This window comes from Alosa alosa, chromosome 17 (assembly GCF_017589495.1).
Source record: "Alosa alosa isolate M-15738 ecotype Scorff River chromosome 17, AALO_Geno_1.1, whole genome shotgun sequence".
In the NCBI taxonomy this organism is placed as follows: Eukaryota; Metazoa; Chordata; class Actinopteri; order Clupeiformes; family Clupeidae; genus Alosa; species Alosa alosa.
In genome coordinates this window covers 18,654,837-18,675,671 of record NC_063205.1, presented here as the reverse complement: position 1 = coordinate 18,675,671, position 20,835 = coordinate 18,654,837, and the positions used below count along the sequence as shown (strand labels likewise).

The 20,835-nt window shown below is 46.1% G+C and overlaps 1 protein-coding gene across 13 annotated transcripts in view; it reads right to left on the bottom strand.

Annotated features, from left to right (window-relative positions):
- osbpl8 (oxysterol binding protein-like 8) overlaps window positions 1-20,835 on the bottom strand; it is an 82,853-nt gene that overhangs the window by 10,237 nt on the left and 51,781 nt on the right. For 10 of the 13 annotated variants that reach the window (XM_048267497.1, XM_048267499.1, XM_048267493.1 and 7 more), the window contains 7 exons: window positions 7,037-7,101; window positions 4,960-5,040; window positions 3,228-3,329; window positions 2,187-2,390; window positions 1,853-1,937; window positions 1,387-1,546; window positions 597-822 (listed from right to left, as the gene is read on the bottom strand). In XM_048267497.1, the coding sequence (XP_048123454.1) occupies window positions 597-822; window positions 1,387-1,546; window positions 1,853-1,937; window positions 2,187-2,390; window positions 3,228-3,329; window positions 4,960-5,040; window positions 7,037-7,101 (923 nt within the window). Of the gene's footprint in view, window positions 1-596; window positions 823-1,386; window positions 1,547-1,852; window positions 1,938-2,186; window positions 2,391-3,227; window positions 3,330-4,959; window positions 5,041-7,036; window positions 7,102-16,019; window positions 16,280-16,698; window positions 17,026-20,835 lie in introns of those variants that run through there. The other 3 variants (XM_048267500.1, XM_048267506.1, XM_048267501.1) reach the window with 2 other exon arrangements.

Sequence of the window (20,835 nt, the reverse complement as noted above, 5' to 3'; positions counted from 1 at the left end):
ACACACACATTCACACACACAAACTATGTTTCTGTTAATAATGTCATGAACACTAATCTCTTCACTTTGTGCCCTGCTCATTTTCAGTGTCAAACCCAATTCACTTCCCATAAGCTAAACCACATAGCGCTTAGATCAATGAAAAGCATATGGCCTTAACTGTGTAGGCAAGTTGGTCTCCTTTCAGAGTAACACCCAATACTGATATATTATATTGATATTCTGATTCCTGCTAATCTATGTCTTCAGGCACAATAAGCAATTAGTAAGCATTACTTCAAGTAACATCTATAGGTAGGCCCACACAAAAGAACTGCTGTTGCAGGTGGAGAGAGGCCTTGTAATGGCATTATTGTGCGGTTCGCCTGAAATGGTCTAAAATTACAATAATATTGTTTATCGCTATATTTTTCCGTGACAATATATCGTCCAGCAGAAATAGTAACCATGGCAGGCCAATCTATAGACCCATTAGCAGATCACTCTGCCTACACACAGCACATCACGTTATATCCATTATGCTCTAGCCAATCAGAGCACCCATTACTGCCTTCTTTCACCAATCAGAGGGCTGATTGTTGGCATGGGGGACCCACCTCACCCAGCTCCTCATGGCTCTGCTCCAAGTAGGGCGTCTCACGCAGCACCTCGTTGGGATCCGTGTCCACGTACGAGTCGTCCTGACGCTCCGACGTGTCGCTGTCGCTCTCCTCGCTCTTCTCCAGCGCCTCGTTGTCCGACTCCTCGTGCTCCTGCTCGTTCTCCCGGTCCGATTTGTCCGAGTACAGGTCCGGGTCCTTGAACTGGTCACTGTCGTTGAACCTGGGGAAGGAAGGAGAGGGGACAGGCTGAGCTGAAGTACTGCAGCTGAAGGACAGTCAAGCAAACAGACAACAACAAATGACGAGATGGACAAATAGTTGGGCAGTATGTGTGTCTGTGTGTGTGTGTGTGTGTGTGTGTGTGTGTGTGTGTGACAAATAACTTTCCAGCATTATATTCTGTGTTTACCCTGGGACTGTATTGACACTGGGGGGATATTTGTATTCTCATTCATACATTGTCTATTTGTGCCTGAATTCAGAGCCTAGCAAGAGTCAATGTGATTATGTTTGTGATGTGTGAGCATGTGTGTTCTCTCTGCTCGCTGTGTGCGCGGAGCAGGCTGTAGAAGCGCGCGTGCGTGCGTGTGCGTGCGTGTTTGCGCGTGTTCTCACTGGAAGCCCTGCATGTTGTGTGTGCGGAGCAGGCTGTAGAATGTGTGTGTGTGTGTGTGTGTGTGTGTGTGTGTGTGTGTGTGTTCTCACTGTTAGCCCTGCATGTTGTGTGTGCGGAGCAGGCTGTAGAATTTGATGCGTGTGTGTGTGCGTGCGTGCGTGTTCTCACTGGAAGCCCTGCATGTTGTGTGCGCGGAGCAGGCTGTAGAAGTTGATGTGTGAGTGCTCCGTGGCTGGGCCCATCTCCTCCTTGCCCTCACGGATCATGGTGCGCTTCAGAAGACTCGAACACTTCAGAGCCAGCTCCAGAGCATCCATCCAACACCGACCTACACACACACACACACACACACACACACACACACACACACAAAAAATGTATTCAAATGTGAGAGGCAGATCTGAAGTATACTGTATACACCTATGTACATGAAAAACAAATAAGCTTTATTCACAGGCTAAAATTCTCGCCCAGTGACCCTGGAATTCAGCTACATATTTTAAGTCATATAAAATATGTAATGTAAGTAATATTAAGGTTGACACCCTGCCCAAGTGTGTGTGTGTGTGTGTGTGTGTGTGTGTGTGCGTGTGTGTGCGTGTGCATGTGTGTGTTACAAGGTGATTTCTCTCACCGTCAGATTCGGAGGCAGCACGGAATATGAGGTGACTGCTGGGCAGTGGCTGTGTGATGGAGCCCACCGCCTCCCCTTTGGGTCCCTGGACAAGAGAGAGAGAGAGAGAGAGAGAGAGAGAGAGAGAGAGAGAAAGAAAGAGAGAGAGAGAGAGAGAGAGAGAGAGAACGAGAGAGAGCAATATAAAAGACAGAGGGAAACCCATCAGCACCACACTGATTCTACACTTGATTTATCTGAATAGAGCTTAAGATCCTCGTTTTTTTTTTTTTGTGTGCTTAAAACTCTAAGACTCCCTGAGGAATATTGAAGTCTGGACGTCTGGCGACTGTACCTTAACGGCCCAGATGGACTGCTCGAGGGGGTGGAAGAGCTTGAAGCAGAAGCCGTCCTTCTTGGAGGGCCGCTCGATGAGCTCGCAGGCGTTGAGCAGCACCGTGCCCACCCACTGGCCGTTCTTGTGCGTCTTGTAGATGAGCAGCACCCCGGGTTTCAGCACGCACCACAGCTTGGTCCAGCTCTTCAGGGTGCCACGGATCTGTCAAGGGCAGACACATAGCACACACTTATGATATATCCACACACACACACACACACACACACACACACACACACACACACACACACACACACACACACACACACACACACACACTGTACACTAGAGAACAAGCTCATATTATAGACAGAAAAGTAGATATACACACACACACACACACACTAGAGAACAAGCTCATATTATAGACAGAAAAGTAGATATACACACATACACACATAAACACACACACACACACACACACACACACACTAGAGAACAAGCTCCTATTATAGACAAAAAAGTATATATATACACACACACACACACTAGAGAACAAGCTCATATTATAGACAGAAAAGTAGATATACACGCACACACACACACACACACACACACACACACACACACACACACACACTAGAGAACAAGCTCATATTATAGACAGAAAGGTTTCAAGGGTAGGAGCAGGCTTCACTCAGTCTCTTTTTTGTCTTTATGAGTACTGGGCTAAACTTAGAAGTAATCAGTAAAGGAGAAAAAGGCGTTTTCTCGGCGTAGTTTCGGCGTAGTGCCTTTCCGATACGCAAAGTTCACATGACAAAGACAACGATAGAGAGAGACAGAGAGAGTTGGAGTCTGACTTTTTTTTAATTATTATTACTAGTGAAAAGGAAAAACATAGAATTTAACACAAAAGAAAAATGGCAAGTAAAAAAAATGCCACAATTGCCAAGTCAAGGTAGAAGAAAGAAAATTGAAAAAAATAATGAGAAATAATGAGAGGAAGTAACAGAGAGGGAGGGAAAGAGAGAGAGATGGATGTAGAGTGAAAGGCACCTTGAGCCAGTCGGCCATGACGATGACGGAGGGGTCAGTGATGGTGCTGAGGAGCTCCTTGGTGGCACGCTTCTTCTCCTCCCGGTAGTTCTTCTTCTGAACCTATAGGGGGCGACACACAAAACCTCAACCACTGACCGCACAGCATGGCGTCACGCCCTTACATCACACACTAATGAAGCTAAAATATTGCTTCAATTTTGAAACAAACCCTCACTGCCCTTCCCATTTTCAGTCAGTGGGCTCAACCACAAACAATACTGTATCGGCCTATCTACTCTACTCCACCACATCACTGGAGATGTGTCTTTTAAACGGCCGCTTTTGGAGCATGAAAGGCTACCTTGAGACCACCCTCTCCGCTGCTGGTATGATACAAATAAAACTTAATTGAACTGAACAGAATTAATTGAACACTTTTTATTTGCCATGCAGGGCTGAAAGTATTGTGTTCATACAATATTGTTCCAGGCCATGTGATGCATTTGTGTGTGTGTGTGTGTGTGTGTGTGTGTGTGTGTGTGTGTGTGTGTGTGTGTGAGAGAGAGAGAGAGATTGTCTCTATTTCTGTATTCTGGCTTTCTTCTGGCGTATGAGATTGAATTCCTATGTGGACGTGGCATTCTGTTTGACTGCGGAGGACCAAGTTGAATACTGATGCCGTCATGGTTGGCCAGTCAGGGCCGCGTGTGTGAGAGTGCATATCGTTGCCACTAATAACCATTGAGACAGCTGTGTGTGTGTGCCTGATAATCAAATACATCCACACACAGACCTGGACAAGAATAGCAAACATTCAACTGAATTTCACATCCATCTGGGTGCACTGCGCGGGAGCAATGCAGTCAGACATCTTGGGGCAAATGCCGAGGTATTCAGAAATGCCTTATTTCTAAAAATCAATCGGAGCTGTTCAGATACAAATAACTTTTTTGGGTGAACCGGTGAAGTGATACAGTGAATTCCTCAGAGGAGCACACAATGGTAATACACACACACACACACACACACACACACACACACACACTAAATGACCCTTTTATACGTTCAGAAATGCTGACTGTCCCTAATCTAGGCCTGATGTGTCTGCTGTGTGTTGGTAACCCAGAATCATTCTTAAAATAGCGGCGCACTCGGGGAGCGGGTCCACAGAGTGACGCAAGGCGCTGACGAGCCGTGCTGATCAGGTTGCTTCAATAACAATGAAAGGGCTCAAAGTAAGCTTTATGTGCACAGCAGCGGGAGATCTGTGTCTGAGGGGGGGATTTAGCAGACATCTGCCGTCTGTGAGGCCAACATGGATAAAAAAGCAAACCTGGTCTGCTCCAAAACACACACACAGAAACACACACACACACACACAGAAACACAAACATACACACACAGGAAACATACACACACACACACACACACACACACACACACACACACACACACACACACACACACACACACACACACACACACACACAAAGCAAACACAAAACACCAAAACACACTCAGGGTTTTCCCTCTCCTCTTCAAGGTGCTATGCTGTTTGGAGGACAGCTGCAGTCTGCCTGCATAATTGATGCCCGAGGGTTGCGTAAAGACTATCAAAACTTTATCAGTTCGCCCTTTCTCTGCTGGGCACACTGCAGGCAAACACATGCACTGCGTGCCCACGTGCTATTCCAGAGCAAAAGAAACTTCCGGACTCAGAGTATTTGCTTTCGGAGTTCAAGAAACTCACCTTGAGAGATTCCTTCTTTGTGAGCTTGCTCCCTGACGTAGAGACATCTTTGTCTGAGCCGTTGTAGAGCTTCGATTCAGACTGCGTGAAGACAGCGGAGGAAAGATAGAACAGAAATAGAATGTTCCAGAACACAATGGACTAAAAAAATCACGCTAAATAAATGATAATGAAGTCAATAAACAAACAAAAAAACCCTACATTAGTTAAGCTGTTAGCTTAGCTTTCGCTATTTAGCTTTTTAAACAAACTCTACCTGAAGACCAAGTAAAGTCAGTCAGTCAGTCCTAAAGGAACTATTTATGCATTTCTTGCACTGAAAGTCTCATTAGGGGCCGTGCTGAATGACTAAGAGAAACATGTAAATGAAACAGATGCCGAGGCCTCCAGTTGTGGCTAGGTGGTTCCGGCAGAGCCAATAATGAGTTTGCGGCGCTGCCAAGCGGATAAATTGAGAGGGGGCCCGGCGATGACAGTGCAGACAGCAGGCTTCTATAAATACAAGGGTGATGACTCTATTGGCGGTGTGTGTGTGTGTGTGTGTGTGTGTGAGAGAGTAAGCGTATGTGTGTGTGTTCATTTCCTCTCTTATCACCACCCCATCCTGTGCTACTGGTGGGGAGGATGAGCTCATGGAGGTGTCAGTATGGGTAAAATAACTCTAATACACACACACACCCATTCATCACCATTCATCACAGATACGGTAGATGTCCTAGATAGGGTCACCACCACAAATAACATCCCATGACCCCTACGGTGCTCAGGGGCATTACGTGTGTGTGTGTGTGTGTGTGTGTGTGTGTGTGTGTGTGTGTGTGTGTGTGTGTGTGTGTGTGTGTGTGTGTGATTTTTGTAAACTGGCACGCTCTCACAAACCCATACCCCCCCAGTCACATTTTTTCATCTGAATTGGGCTAGAGGAAATGAAATTTGACTTTGTTTCATTACTGCAGATTAATGCGTGCCAAATGAGTTTAATGAGATACCTAGCAGCTTCATCAGAGACTGGCGAATTTCTCTGGCATACGTTGTAAGGACACAGCCATAGCACATTTCATTTCAATTCAGCATTCTGCCTTTGACACACCACTTCACAGCTGTCAGTTCTGCACAAATTTCAGAGGAGCTGAAATGAAAGGCTTTCAATCGAATGCCATTTAGTTTTAACTACATGTTAATACATTGGCTTACAACAACCGCACTGACAATCTGTGGGTGTCCAATAAATTCCATTTATTGCCTTTCAGGTTGTCTCTGTTTTGGCAAGAGCCCAAACAAATTCAAATGACAAACAATTATTTGACAGAATTTTTAATATTTGACCATTTGAATATTTGACCATTTAGTTGGTTTACCCTATTTTCAAAACCTAAAAGACTTGTGCTGGTGATTTGGGTGTTGCTAACATTTGTTTAATAAGGTTGTGAGTAACATTAAAGGAACCATATATTCCTTGTTCCTATGTTCCTATGCCCTGATATGTCACTAGACATTAAGAAATCATGTTAATGTCAAATACTTATATCACTGACAACAGTAGTCCGGCCAGGATATTGCCATTTAAAAAGTTGCAGCCCTCAACTGATATTGATGTTGTGTTTTGTCATGTAATGTTGTGTTTTGGCCTGATGCGCCACCCTCTACCTATCTACTAATCACAAAGTCAGTAGTGTTTTGGCATCCGGGTTGGCAACCTCGAGTCAGGGGGAGGGGATACACCGCTCTACAGTAATTTGAAAGTGATTGCAGTACCAGTTTTGGCGACAATCTTACATATGGTTGCTTTAATTAGACTCTCACCCAAAAAATTAATCTATACTCATACATACTTTATCCCTCTTTCTTTTCATCTCTCTCCCTCTCTCTCTCAGCCTAACTCATACACCCTTCTCCTCTTTTCTTCTCTCTCCCTTCATCCCTTCATCTCACAGCTCTTGTCCATACATAGTTAATGTCCTGTCCAGGGGCTTTTCCATCCCTGACTGTGAACTATAGACAGATTCAGTGCATCGCTAAGTCCCTGTCAATAACAGCCGACCTACAGCAGCACAGGCCAGTCCACTGCAACACTCACCTTGCTCTTGGATATGGATTGACTGTCCTCTTTCAGAGGCGTGTCGTCCTTCCCCCGATCGAACCCTGTGAAAACATCAATGGATACACATGAACTAATATGGCATGAATCAAAGCGTGAAGCATAACACAGGCCTCAGATCACTGGCAAAGTCTCGAGTCCTGATAAAATGTAGCAGTGTGTGGACCAGATTGTGCTGTACTCGTAAAACATCAAAGGATATGCATGAACTCATATGGCATGAATCAAAGTGCAAAGCATTACACACAGGTCTCAGATCAGCGACGAAGTCTAGACTCCTAATAATTAGCGGTGTGGACCAGATTGTGCTGTACTAAGACCATGGCATGACATGCAACTGTGGGCAGCCGTCAGGCTGAGTCAATGTGATTCTTGAGAGAAGGTTACGGACTCCTGTGGTGAATATTTCATGATTTCCTGCAGTGACAGAAGGAGAGGGCTGAAGCGAGCCAGGCAGGGGAGAGAGAAAACAAGAGCACCAGAGAGACAGATGTCGAGAAAGGTGACAGAGAGAGAGAGAGATGGAGAGAGAGAGAGAGAGAGAGAGAGAGAGGAGAAAAGAGAGAGAGAAGAGAGAGAGAGAGAGAGAGAGAGAGAGAGAGGAGGGATAGGGAGAAAGAGAGAGAAAGAGAGAGAGAGAGAGAGAGAGAGAGAGAGAGAGAGAGGGAGAGAGAGAGGGAGAGAGAGAGGGAGGGAGGGAGAGAGAGAGAGAGAGAGAGAGAGAGGGAGGGAGGGAGAGAGAGATGGAGAGAGAGAGAGAGAGAGAGAGGGAGGAGAGAGAGATAAGTTTAGTTTAGATAAGTTTCCTTTCTTTGACCCCCCTTAAAACAAATATTGTATATGTTTGTATTGTCATGTTACTGCTTTGGCAACACTATTTTCTGAGTCATGCCAATAAAGCACATTTGAATTTGAATTTGAATTTGAATTTGAGAGAGAGAGGGAGGAAGGGAGGGTATCTGAGAATCTAGCTGGTTGTGACAGTCCTGGTCCAATTAGCCAAAACCTCTGGGTGCCTAGACACAGGTACGTATACACACACGCACACACACACACACACACACACACACCACACACACACACACACACACACACACACACACACACACACACACACACACACACACACACACACACACACACACACACACAGACACGCACACTGAGTCTACGCCCACACTCTGACTGGCATAGCATATCACTGCCCAGGGGGACTCGTCACATGGCCTTCAGCCTGAGTACCTCACTGCTAATGAGGCAGAGATGAATTGTGGTGAGGAGAGGGGTGGTCAGATGGGACTCGTGCAGCTTGGGGGTGGGTTGGGTTGGGTTGGGTTGTGTTGTGTTGTGCTGGGCTGTGCTTTGTGTGAGTAGATTGAGGCGAGATTTTGGGGGTGTTATTTAGTATTCAATATTTCAGCACCACAAAGTGGCTTCAGCACCACAAAGTGTTTCTTTTTTAAAGAGAGCTGAGCTCAACACATGCAGATGGTCTGCACAAGCAAAAAGAGAGTACACACTATGTGCGCGCACGTGTGTGTGTGTGTGTGTGTGTGTCTGTGTGTGTGTGTGTGTGTGTGTGTGTGTGTATTTCTGCTTTGTGTGTGCATTCCCCTCTCTAAGCGCAGGTGTGTGGAATGAATCGAGCTGGTAAAAAATAAAACCGCTAAAAATAAAAAATAAATAAATAAATAAATAAAACCTTGAGAGCGTCTACCGGAGGTGGGCATGAAGGTGACATCACTGCGACAAAACACTCTCTAGCTGACAGTTTCCGCTTCACAAAAAGCGCCTCAAGGCTAGCTCGATAAATTCCTCTCGGGCCAAGGAACATCCATTGGTGGAGAACATTAATAAGATAGCATCAGGCCGCTCCTACACCGTGGACAACAATCACTGGTAGTATCCAGCAGAGACTGAATGGATGTCGACTTGCCTGCACTGCACACAAGAATTTTGAGAAAATAAAAACCTCCATTCCAGTCCCTGGAGTCCTGCACTTGCTGGTGAAAACAGCAACCTCTACACAACGAGTGTTCTCGCTTTTACAGATCGACTGCAGGGAGGAATCTCACATCTTCATCTCATACGTCTTCCTTTGTTTGGAAGAGGAAGGACACACTCTGTACTCCCCTCATTCACCAAACTGATCCATTCAATTGTGCAGAGACAGGCCATAGAGGCCATTCATCTTACACAAAATGACAAACGAGCAGCGCCTTCAGAATGCACCTGGGTACAAAGTAATGCACCAAAAAAAAAAAAAAAAAAAAAACGCTTTATGTAATACCGTCCTGTCCAAAATAAGACCATCTAAATGAACTATACATTAGCCTATATACATTTTTTTTTTTTTAAACAATGAGCAGGGACACTGGATTTCACTGTCAGGGCACACACGAACACAAGCATGAATGTCCAGTGTATGAGAAACATATTACCATGCTGGGGATTGTGTGGGTCGGATGTGCTGCGGCTGCCAGGACGTGCTGAATTGTTTGGGCTAAGTTGTTTTTGTTTGTATTTTGCTATTATTTGCTTTTTATACTTGGCACTTAGTGTTAATGCTTATGGAAATAAACTAGATAAACTGTAAATGGCAAACACAAACGTCCAGCTTTGAGATCACGTACACTCCCATCGACAGCTGGGTCGTGTCTTAGGTAAACCAAGCACTTGCATTATGCACTTCCTTTGTTGTTTAGGAGAGCTCTTCAGCAACCCGAGTGGACCTACACACACAGGCTCACGGTGCCAGGGAGGGTTCGAGCCGCCCGAGGGGCCCTCTTCAGACCCTGAGCAGAGACGCCGACCCCCTCATCAGGCTCGCACTCGCCCGCTTTCTCTCGTAACACACACTCTCACACTGACCCCTAATCAGCCAGGGCCTTTACCTCCTCTGAAAACCATTACTTATTCTCATCACACTCTCTAATCCTGGGTCAGTGCGATACGGCTGCCCATCTCCCAGTCATGGTTGATGAGAGTAGGGAGGGAGAGGGCGAAAAAGGGAGCGAGAGCGAGAGAATGAGAGAAAGAAGTGGAGGATAAGAGTGAGATGAGGGTCTCTTACTAATCAGGCTTTGTTTAAGGGACATGGATCCCTCTTGTGTGTGAGCAGCAGGAGTTCATGGTTCTATCTGGAGAACGCAAATGGCTCTATCAGTGAATCATCTATGTAACGTTCGGCTCATCATATTCATAATCATATTGACATTAACCTCACAAGAGAAGGCAGATTAGAGATAGACTGAGGGCAACTCATCCACTCAATAAAGCTTGTTTTCAAACAAAGCTCTCTGTCCTTCAAAGTTTCGCTGTAAGCAGAGGTGACGACACGCGCCTCTGGGGGAAAAAAAAGTGACAAAATCCAATTACCGTCATGGAAGATGGACTACCATCGTTTCAATCAGATTCCACAGAGGTATCACAGCACACTGAGCGCACAGACCTTTTCAGTGACATGATACAGCCTGCTATACACTTCAATAGCAATGGATGAGTAATTTCCAAAACAGCACAAATCTTATTTCAAAGTTGGTCCTCCGAGAGAAGTTTCTAAAGGAAGGAGACTGCTTTGAATAATACAGCACAAAAGTTTCTACTTTTATTTATTCCCGACCATAAAGCCAGCTGGGAGCCAACAACCAATAGGCTACATAACAGAGCATTACGTTATCCACACAAAAAAACAAGATTCAGATCTCATGAGTTAGTACAAATACTCCAGAATTTACACAACCAGTATGCTTCACATCAATGATTAGTGCTAAACACTGCTTTACTCCTTAAATGAAAATGAATTTCGGGACTAAAAACATCACTCTGACATGTTAAGGAGCAGCAGGTCATACGAGACGTCTATTTCAGACCGCTAGTCATCGATCAAAGCCAATTGAGCTGACTATCGAAACCAGCGGCCAGTTGACACCCCTGTGGACAGGCTGCTATTCTCGGGTTGAAGGGGGTTGTGTTGGGTGTATGGCGGACAGGTGAGGTGGGTAGCTGGCCCAGAGGTTCTGTCAGCACAGGAGAGACAGAGAGCTGAGCAGAGTTTGGTGATCAGCGAGATTAAATTGCAGAGAGGCTTAGCCGAGGTACACACACACACACACACACACACACACACACACACACACACACACACACACACACACACACACACACACACACACACACACACACAGATGCTGAACATCTTGCACTAAGAGGATCTACTGTCATCTCATCCATTGTGAGGGGGAGAGAGAGAGAGAGAGAGAGAGAGAGAGAGAGAGAGAGAGAGAGAGAGAGAGAACGAACATGTTATGTTATGTTCTTGTCAGGATAATGACCTTTCCTTTTTATTTTAACATTGTTTACCCATTCATAGTTTTAGTGAAAAGACTTTTGTTTTTTTAAATGACACACCTGCTCTATCACTCTGTTATATTAAAAGAGGATGAGGCAGATGGCTTGATATCTAAAACCATGAGAAGAGGAGAACTATTTTTACGAGAAGCCAGTGAAACGTCACAGAAACACACACAATGAGAAGCTCATCAAAGGACCTTCTGTTTAAAGATAAAAGGAATCTTAATCTTAGTTGGACACCACAGTTATATCACTAACCTTGTCTGTATGTCAACATATGTCCACATTTTACAAAATGTTTTTAAGAATCTGGCATACATTTTTGACAGTTAAGATAGCCAACTTTGAATTAAACATCCTTACTGCTGCTTTAACAAGGCACACATATATATATATATTTAAAAAAATAAAATATTTAATAACATTTTTTAAATAAATAATTCAGTGATTCAGAGGAAGACGTGTGAAGATCCTGTCAGACCTCACGGCGTGCTATGCTACATTGCCTCCCTCCATGTGAAATGCTATTGTTCCCCATTGAGTAACACTGCATATAAACAAAGGGGATTTACAACATTGTCTCACGTTAAACTGCACTATCAACTCGTAAAGGGTGAAGTGAACAAGACGCTGCAATTATGGCGAACGAAATAGGAAACGCAGAAAAACTTAGAGGCATAATGAGGGCTATTTATTTCAAGAGCACAAGCAGCTCGTCTTTCATTACAAGAGAAACCAAAGCGCGACGATAATGATGAGGATGTATCGATTGAGCGTCAGACAAGGCTGGTGCGCTTTCACGGCTCACAGCTCTTTCTCCTAGGACTATCGCTCTCTTTCTCTCCTTATCTATCTTTCTCTCACTCTCTCTCGGAGTATGTGTCTCCCTTTCTGTGACCAGAGTTCAGTTTCAGTAATGTGGCTCGACTGATGACACACAACTGAAGCAGCTCCACTTTCTGCCATGGCGCAATGACAATATGGGTGGTTGGACAAGATGGACAAAGATGAACAAGAGTGAATAGACAGAGAGTCAGATACATAGATGGATAGACATTGATAGACTGAGAGAGAAAGAGAAAGGGAAGGATAGAAAGGCTGGTAGCCAGACAGGTAGCGACAGAGAGAGAGAGAGAGAGAGAGAGAGAGAGAGAGAGAGAGAGACCTGTAGATTGATAGACAGACATATGGACAGATGAGGAAAAAAGAGGGGAGAAAGCGAGTGAATGGTGAATGACGTGAAAGGCAAAGTCGTCTCCACACATATCTGAGGCAGTGACCCAGACTGCAGGGGCGAGACAGCGAGCTGAAAAGAGACAAGACGAAGATGAGCTTCTTTCAGGCGGCGCTAATGTTGATTTGGGCACAGCACCGGTACGTAACATCCATCGTCATGGGTAAGCAGGGGGAGCTGGCAGAGGCGGGTGGGGCGACACCCCCCGCCCCCAAATAAAGCGCAGTCTTGAGGAAGCTGTCAGGGGCTGACAACAACACTGTCGAGTCTTTATGACTGGGTGTGGGGAGCATCACGGCATGTGTGCGTCACCCACACACACACACACACTGTGACACACACACACACACACACAAAAATACCACAAGGCTACCAGAAGCTGTTCCCAGAAAAGCACCTTTCAAGCTGAGTGCATTCCTGTCTCTTTCTCTACAAATACACACACACACACACACACACACACACACACACACACACACACACACACACACACACACACACACACACACACACACACACACACCACACACACACACTATAATGAAGAGTTTAGAGAACTAAAGTAAAAAGAAGAGAACTACAAGCCATGAATCTCAATGAGCAAAAGTAATACAAAAATCGGCAACAAAACAGACATGACGAGGCATTAAACAGAACAGTGGAGGATGAAAAGAGAGCAGAAGAGAGGAGGAAAGAGGAGGGGTGAGGAGGAGAGGAGGGGTGAGGAGAAGAGAGGAGAGGAGGGGTGAGGAGAGGAGAGGAGAGCAGGGGTGAGGAGAGGAGAGGAGGGGAGGAGAGGAGAGGAGAGGAGAGGAGAAGAGGGAGAGAGGGGAGAGGAGAGGAGAGGAGAGGAGAGGAGGGGTGAGGAACCAAAAGAACATAGGTCCGCCTCCCCTCATCTCCATATCTCTGCAGCGTCCTTGGCTAAAGCAGAGTAGCATTACGGAGTGGAATTACACACAGTCCAGCAGGGCTGACCAGCAGACTGTACTCCTGCACTGCTACTGATAGACAGAGAGAGAGAGAGAGAGAGAGAGAGAGAGATGAACAGAACCCTGTAAGGGAGTGAGTCCTAACCGAGAATGGAGAGACAGACAGATGGGGGAGAGACAGAGAAGGGGGAAATGATAGAGACACAGACAGACAGAGACAGAGACAAGGAGATGACAAACGAGGTGTGGAGAAATCAGGGAGAGATTGTTTACCCGATAACACATAACCTCTCATTGCATGGCTGCTGACACTGACCTGCCCTGAACCAAACCGCAATTACTGCCCAGTCAAAGACGTCCAAGAAAAGGGAGAGAAAAGAAAAAAAGAGAAAGAGAAGCAGAGAGAGAGAGAGAGAGAGAGAGAGAGAGAGAGAGAGAGAGAGAGACAGAGAGAGAGAGTAATGAAACCATTTTCTTGTTCCCAAGGGCAGAGCCATGCCATCCTGGCGTTGCATGGCTAAATGGAAATACAGCATCCATTATGTTGCTTACACAAATAAGTAGGCCTGAATAAATAAACAAACAACCCAGACCCGCCCTCCTAATTACAGCCTCACACAGTTGCAGTGTGTGTGTGTGTGTGTGTGTGTGTGTGTGTGTGTGTGTGTGTGTGTGTGTGTGTGTGTGTGTGTGAAGAGAGAGGGAGAGAGCGAGAGAGAGTGTGTGTGTGAATGTCAATGCCTTTGTGCCAACACAGAGGGGTGGATATCATTACTAATGAGCATGGCAGAGGTGATAAAGCATTCTTGCGTCTCTGCACACTGCCTATAGATAGCGCTGGCCGCTGGCGCCCAGGTTAATCCCCCCCTCTACGACCCCGTACCACAGGTTCTGCCAGACCCTGACCCTGCTAATCCTGCCAGGGATGCCACAGGGTCAGGGTCTGGTGCACAGCCGATGCCCTTTAGGCTGGCATTTAAACAAAGCAACAGCACAAGCAATCACCTGAGTGAAGTGCGGAAAACTGAATAAGCACAGAGAGACGGAGGGACAGAGACAGGTTGGGGGAGAGGGAGAGAGAGAGAGAGAGAGAGAGAGAGAGAGAGAGAGAGAGAGAGAGAGAGCGCAACAGTAGACAAGTGTTGGAATTAAAACAAAAACAAAAAGAAACAACAACATTTCGAAGGAAACACAAACAGACACCAAGAAAGGGGAATGTGGATCACTGCTCATCACTGCGACACAAATGGTGTCACACACACACATTCACACACACTAACACACATACACACACGAGGAACCTTGAGCTAAATTTAGCGCCATCACAATTAATATTGCACACCACGAATCAGCTCGGAGGTAATTCTTGAGGTGCTCACCTCCGCCATGGCGTCTGCCACCACCAGCAAAAGCTCTGCCCCTACAATGTGGAGATCAAGCCACTTATATCACACAGAACAACATGACTGAATGCCACAGGTGTGACCTTAGAGATGAGATGGTGCCCATTCAACTGTGGTCCACACACATTTCAGATGGTACCTAGGAACACATGCATTCACACACAGTCAAATGTATTGGCTGTGGTGGGTGAAAAGAAATGGAGGCTATACATGATAAAAAAAGAGACAAAGTAGAAAGCAAGGGAATCATAAAGAGGTGTCCAGCATAAAGTGGTGTCAAAGTATAGCACAAGATTTGTGTGTGTGTGTATGTGTGTGTGTGTGTGTGTGTGTGTGTGTTCTGGTCTGGCCAGTATGTTGTTTTTGGCAGATTGATGATACTGAGACAGAATGCCAGAATACAGATGAAAGGAGAGCAGAGGAGAGCGAACAATACCCTAGTTTCACCTTACAGTTTAGACACGGACAGATGCACAAACACACACTACGCACACACACAAACAAACACTGTACACACACACACACACACACACACAAACAAACACTATACACACACACACACACACACACACACACACACACACACACACACACTTCATCACAGTGTACAATGATACAGCACAACCATTCCTTTCTCAACACAGCAAAATCCATCTGAAAGGTGAATGGATCTCTGGACTCACATTTCACTATGGTAGCAAAATACAATAAAAGAACATTTCATTCAGAATTGGCGATGCTCCCATCAATCCTCACAATCTCATCCACTAAACGCATCATCTCCCATTCAAAATCACAGAGGTGCTCTAGACTAGAGGCTGCAGAACATGAGGCAAGAGCGTTTCTACAACAGACAACCCACTTAATAACTAGACGACAGACCAAGCGATCTCTCAGGCGTTGCTACGGCATAGCTGACCCAGAGGTCCGGAGTGGTCAGGGGGTTTGTCCGCTATGGGTGCCCCCCCCCCCCTTACGGTGCCTCCATGTCTGGCTGAGGAGAGACAGAGAGTGGGGGGTCAGTTGGGTCAAAGACGCACCTGGCAGGCTGATGGGCGAGAGCTCGTTGTAGCCCCCGAAGGAGGCGTTGCGGATGAGCTTGCGTCCGTCGGGGTGCTGCGGCCGCGGCGGCGTGGACACGCAGGCGGAGAAGCGCCGGCGGCTCAGGATGCCCTCCTCCCTCATCATGGTGGCCCCGGGCAGAGAGAGCCGGGCACCGCGCGCACCCCGGAGGAGGGACGGGGACGGTGACTGTGTGGCAGCCGTGGAGCCGGGTGACGGTCAGCGCGGAATCCGCGCCCTGGACGAGGTGGAGGTAGAGGTGGAGGAGTGGGATGGGGGGGCAGGAGGCAGCGAGAAGCTCAAGGAGGGTAGTTGACTAGGCACACACACACATACACACACAAACAAACACTCTCTCTCTCTCTCTCTCTGGTTCAATGCTGGCAAGAGCGACGCAGATGAGTGTGCTAGTGCTGGCAGAACCCACTTCTCAAGACACACACAAAAACACACACACACACACACACAGAGCGAGCACTTGTTCTCACAAATCTAGTCACTTGCAGCTTTTTCTCTGAAGGTTTCCCATTCTCTACTCTTCACTCTCTCTCTCTCTTTTTCTCTCTCACACACACACACACACACACACACACACACACACACACACACACACACACACACACACACACACACACACAAAACACACAGCAGCCCTACCTCCCTGTTAACTCCTCTTGACACTGGAGTACGCGTGTGCCAGACAAACACACCGGGATTAGCATTAGCCTTCTGCTTATTGCAGAGGGGAACGATGTCCTCCTTTACTAGCACTCACCTTCTCTCTCTCTCTCTCTGTCGCTTCTGAACCTCTAATGTTCCACTGTGCGATCTATCTGCACTCTATCTTTTTCTGCATGCTTGATGCCTTCTGGTAGCCTTTCCCTATGTGTGCTTGATCCCTCCCTCTCTCTCTCTCTCTGTCTCTCTCTCTCTCCCTCTCTGGTTGGCTCTCTTGCTTTGAACTGTGACTGCATTCACTGCCTCCACTCACTTCTCCCCTCCTATTCCTCCCATTCGATCTCTCCTTCCCTCTCTCTTTTTCTCTCTTTCTCTCAGCATCTATCTTCCTTATCACTCCACCCACCCCATCACAAGTTTCACACAAACCCCATGTAATCCAGTATGCCTTACCCTAAGAACACACACACACACACACACACACACACACACACACACACACACACACACACACACACACACAGAGAGAGACACCTTCCCACACCTTCTAGTCAAACAAGGTCTCTAATGACACTGGCAGTGAGTACAAAAACAAAGGTTGAGGTGACCTGCACACACATTCTACAGTCCAGTTACCGTCTCTCTCTAAACATTAACTCCCATTCTTACAGATTCCCTATCCAAGGAATACACCAGGGTTGCTTGTAGATTACAGAACTAAACTAAAAGCCCATCTATTCACCAAGCTAGCTAGCTACAGCCATAATAGCACTGCTAAAAGCACCAACCACAAAATGCTCTTCTAGGTCCTCCCTGGCAAACTGAAAATAGTGTGCCAAACAGTAATTTAATTGCATTGTCTGATGCAGCACATCTGGGAGATGGAGGAACATTCTCTCCTAAAGTCACCAGGAAAGTGATCAGCTTACACAGCACTCTGGGCAATGAAACTAAAAATAAGTACTGCAAACAGATTACTCCCCATCCAGCTATCAAACTCAATAATGTCAGTAGAATTTTATATATAACTCCCATACATTGCACACTGATAGCAAAAATGTCTCTAATCATGCTAACACTTTTTTCAGGAAGCCTAAGAGAGAAATGGGCTTTTTTTTGCAGATATTTTTTATTTTCCTTTCCTTTAAGTGCCACTAATTCCAAAGGACAGGCATGCACACAGAGTGCATTTTACCCGCTTGTACCGGGCTTCGGTTGAAAGCCTCTGTTATGCCATTACCTGTCATTTTAGACGCACCTAAAAACTGGAATGCTCACGTCATAGTTGGTGTAAGCTGTTATAGCCGATGGAGAAGTGGGTGAGATGCAGCTGTCGCATGGAACTGCACCCACATCTACGATGACAATTTACATTTGAACTACACATCATCTTCATTGGCACTGTGCTCCTTACCCTACCAGCTGGGTTATGCTTGAGTTATACTACATGGTTATACTACACTGAGCAACAGCCAAGCCCTGTTTCACGGTGATTAGCTCGTCGCCCGTTGCTTACTGTCGCCTCAAAAAGTGGATATCATTAGAAATTTGTTGTGCAATGTTTTGCATTGCCAGCGGTTATTTTGCCTGTAATCGCTGAATAACATTGCGTAGTCTCTTGTCGCTAGTTGCTTGCAGTCTGAATGGGGGTAAAGACCCTGAGGACATCTCATGGGTAATGGTATTGGGGTGGAGGGGGGTGGGGGGTCTGCCAGTAATCAACCTTTATCTGGTCTGCTACAATGGGGAGCAGCGTGCATCACGGTGGTGTTAATCACTTCTGTTTACACACTCTCCCCGCCTCTGTAGTCCCATGGAAAGATGAGCGATCTGGCAAGCCTGGTATTGGAGATCTGGATGATCTTGTTTTACGAGTGTTTGCCTTCCAAACGGTGACTCTTTGCTCTCTGTGCACTGAGCCAATCAGCTGTCTGTTTGCAGGCCATATTGTAGACGTTTTATCACCACTCTTTACATGGACGCAAAAAAGCAAACAGAAAAACTGTTTCTAAATGCTAACAAAAGTAGACACGGCAGGCTGATGAAGATACCCAGGTTGATAGGCTAGTGAGCTGCCTGCTACAGCGGCGCTCGGGAAGCAATGAGGGGTTAGATGCCTTGCTCAAGGGCACTTCAGCCGTTCCTACTGGTCGGGGTTCGAAGCGGCAACCCTCCGGTTACAAGTCCGAAGAGCTAACCAGGAGGCCACGGCAGCCCAAATCTGTCAATCTATCTGGGTCTGAGCTTGTGTTGGATGGAGGGTATCCACTGGTAAGGTACAGTCTGTTGAGGCAGTCACTGGTCCTTTGCTTTGATTTGTAAGTTACAGACGTAAATACTAATTCCCAACTAGCCCACGCAAACCACAGGGAAAGCTAAGTGTTCTGGTCTACTTGTTCTGAGGTGACTGACTGTTGACTGACGAGTAATCTTCCTCATCTACAGTATTGGGAGGACTAGAAGTGAAGGAAATAGGAATAGGCTCAAGCTCTAGGCAAGGGACACCTTACTGAATTCTGCCAAGAACGAGTTTGTTTTATCTTTCTTCACACACTAGATTCTACAGTTTAAATTGTTCTTTTACCTCCAGCTCTTCCAAGTCAAGATGAATGTTCCATTGTCTTTATACCTCTTTTCCATCACAGCAAAAACACAACCTATCAGTTAGTCTGGGATCTTAGATGTTTGGATAGATTAAGACTCCTCAATGAAAGAGAATCTACTAACTTTTTTTTACTCAGCTTTTTTATTCAACTCACTCTCTCCCTCAGATTCGCACACAGGACTAATGGTCAAGCCTGGGCAGTTTGGTCAACATCATATGACTGGCCTGACAGCATGACGCCACCAGGGCTAACCTCCTGACTCTCCGCTAGAACACATTGCTCCCGGTCGGCAGGATGACGTAGGATTCAGAGAGGAGAATAAAACAACTAAAACAAATAGCAAACCCCAACAAGAAAGGAAGATGGCTTTCTCATCCTGACCGATCCCACTTTTTATCGCTTGTTGGATAAGTAAGTTTCACTTATTCAACAAGTAGTACAACATTGGAAAACTGGTTGAAAGTAGCTATATAAATGTATTTGATGTTGCACTCAAAAAGCCATTATCTGGGTAATACAAAAGTGTTAAATGGCTAGTCTAGTGACGTTACACAATTGTAATCGTGACATAGGAGACACTGAGAGGAACACACTCTCTAATCCCCTGATATATACAGCACCATCAGCACCCTGTAATACATTTTTCGAGGAACAACACTATGAAAAGCCACTTTGCTCTTTGTTCTCCAAGATAATCCCCCGCTTTAAGCCAACCTCAGCTATCAGTAAGTGTGGGTGGTACTGTGTGTCTAGGAGTCTGTTAGCTTTGTACATGTGTGTGTGCGTGTACAGCTCAGGTCAGGTCAGTGACCTGACCTGAGACAGAGACCTGTGACAGAGAAGGGCAACACTGGGTTAATCTGCTCACACTCTTGCTGTCGTGGTCGTCGTCTTACACAAGCGTCTCCTGCTGTGACTCCCAGTGCACTAAAAGCCTGTTCGTGTCTGAAGAAAAATCTCCCAAACACACACACACACACACACACACACACACACACACACACACACACACACACACACACACACACACACACACACACACACACACACACACACACACACACACACACACACACACACACACACTTAGGTCCTTTAAACAACAAATCAGCTCCACCTCGCTCCATCTCTCACTTTCCATCCGTCTCTTTCTCTGCCCCTCTCATTCTCTTCTTCGCCATCTCTCCCCCTCTCTGTCAATCTCTCTCTCTCTCTCTCTCTTCTCTCTCTCTCCCCCTCTCTGTCAATCTGTCAATCTCTCTCTCTCTCTCTCTCTCTCTCTCTCTCTCTCTCCCCCCCTCTCTTTTTATCGAGCTATCCGTCCCTGCCTTATGCAGCTGGGATCCCCTATTCACATGCTCTCCATTTTGCCGCATTGAGAGGGTGGTGGGGGAGCTTGTAAGAACTCAACTCAAGAAAAAAGCTTGTAAGAACGCAAACATCTTTATGCTCAAAGGGTTTCACACAAGTCCTACTTCAGACAAACTCAACTTGTCGCATTGAGGAGGGG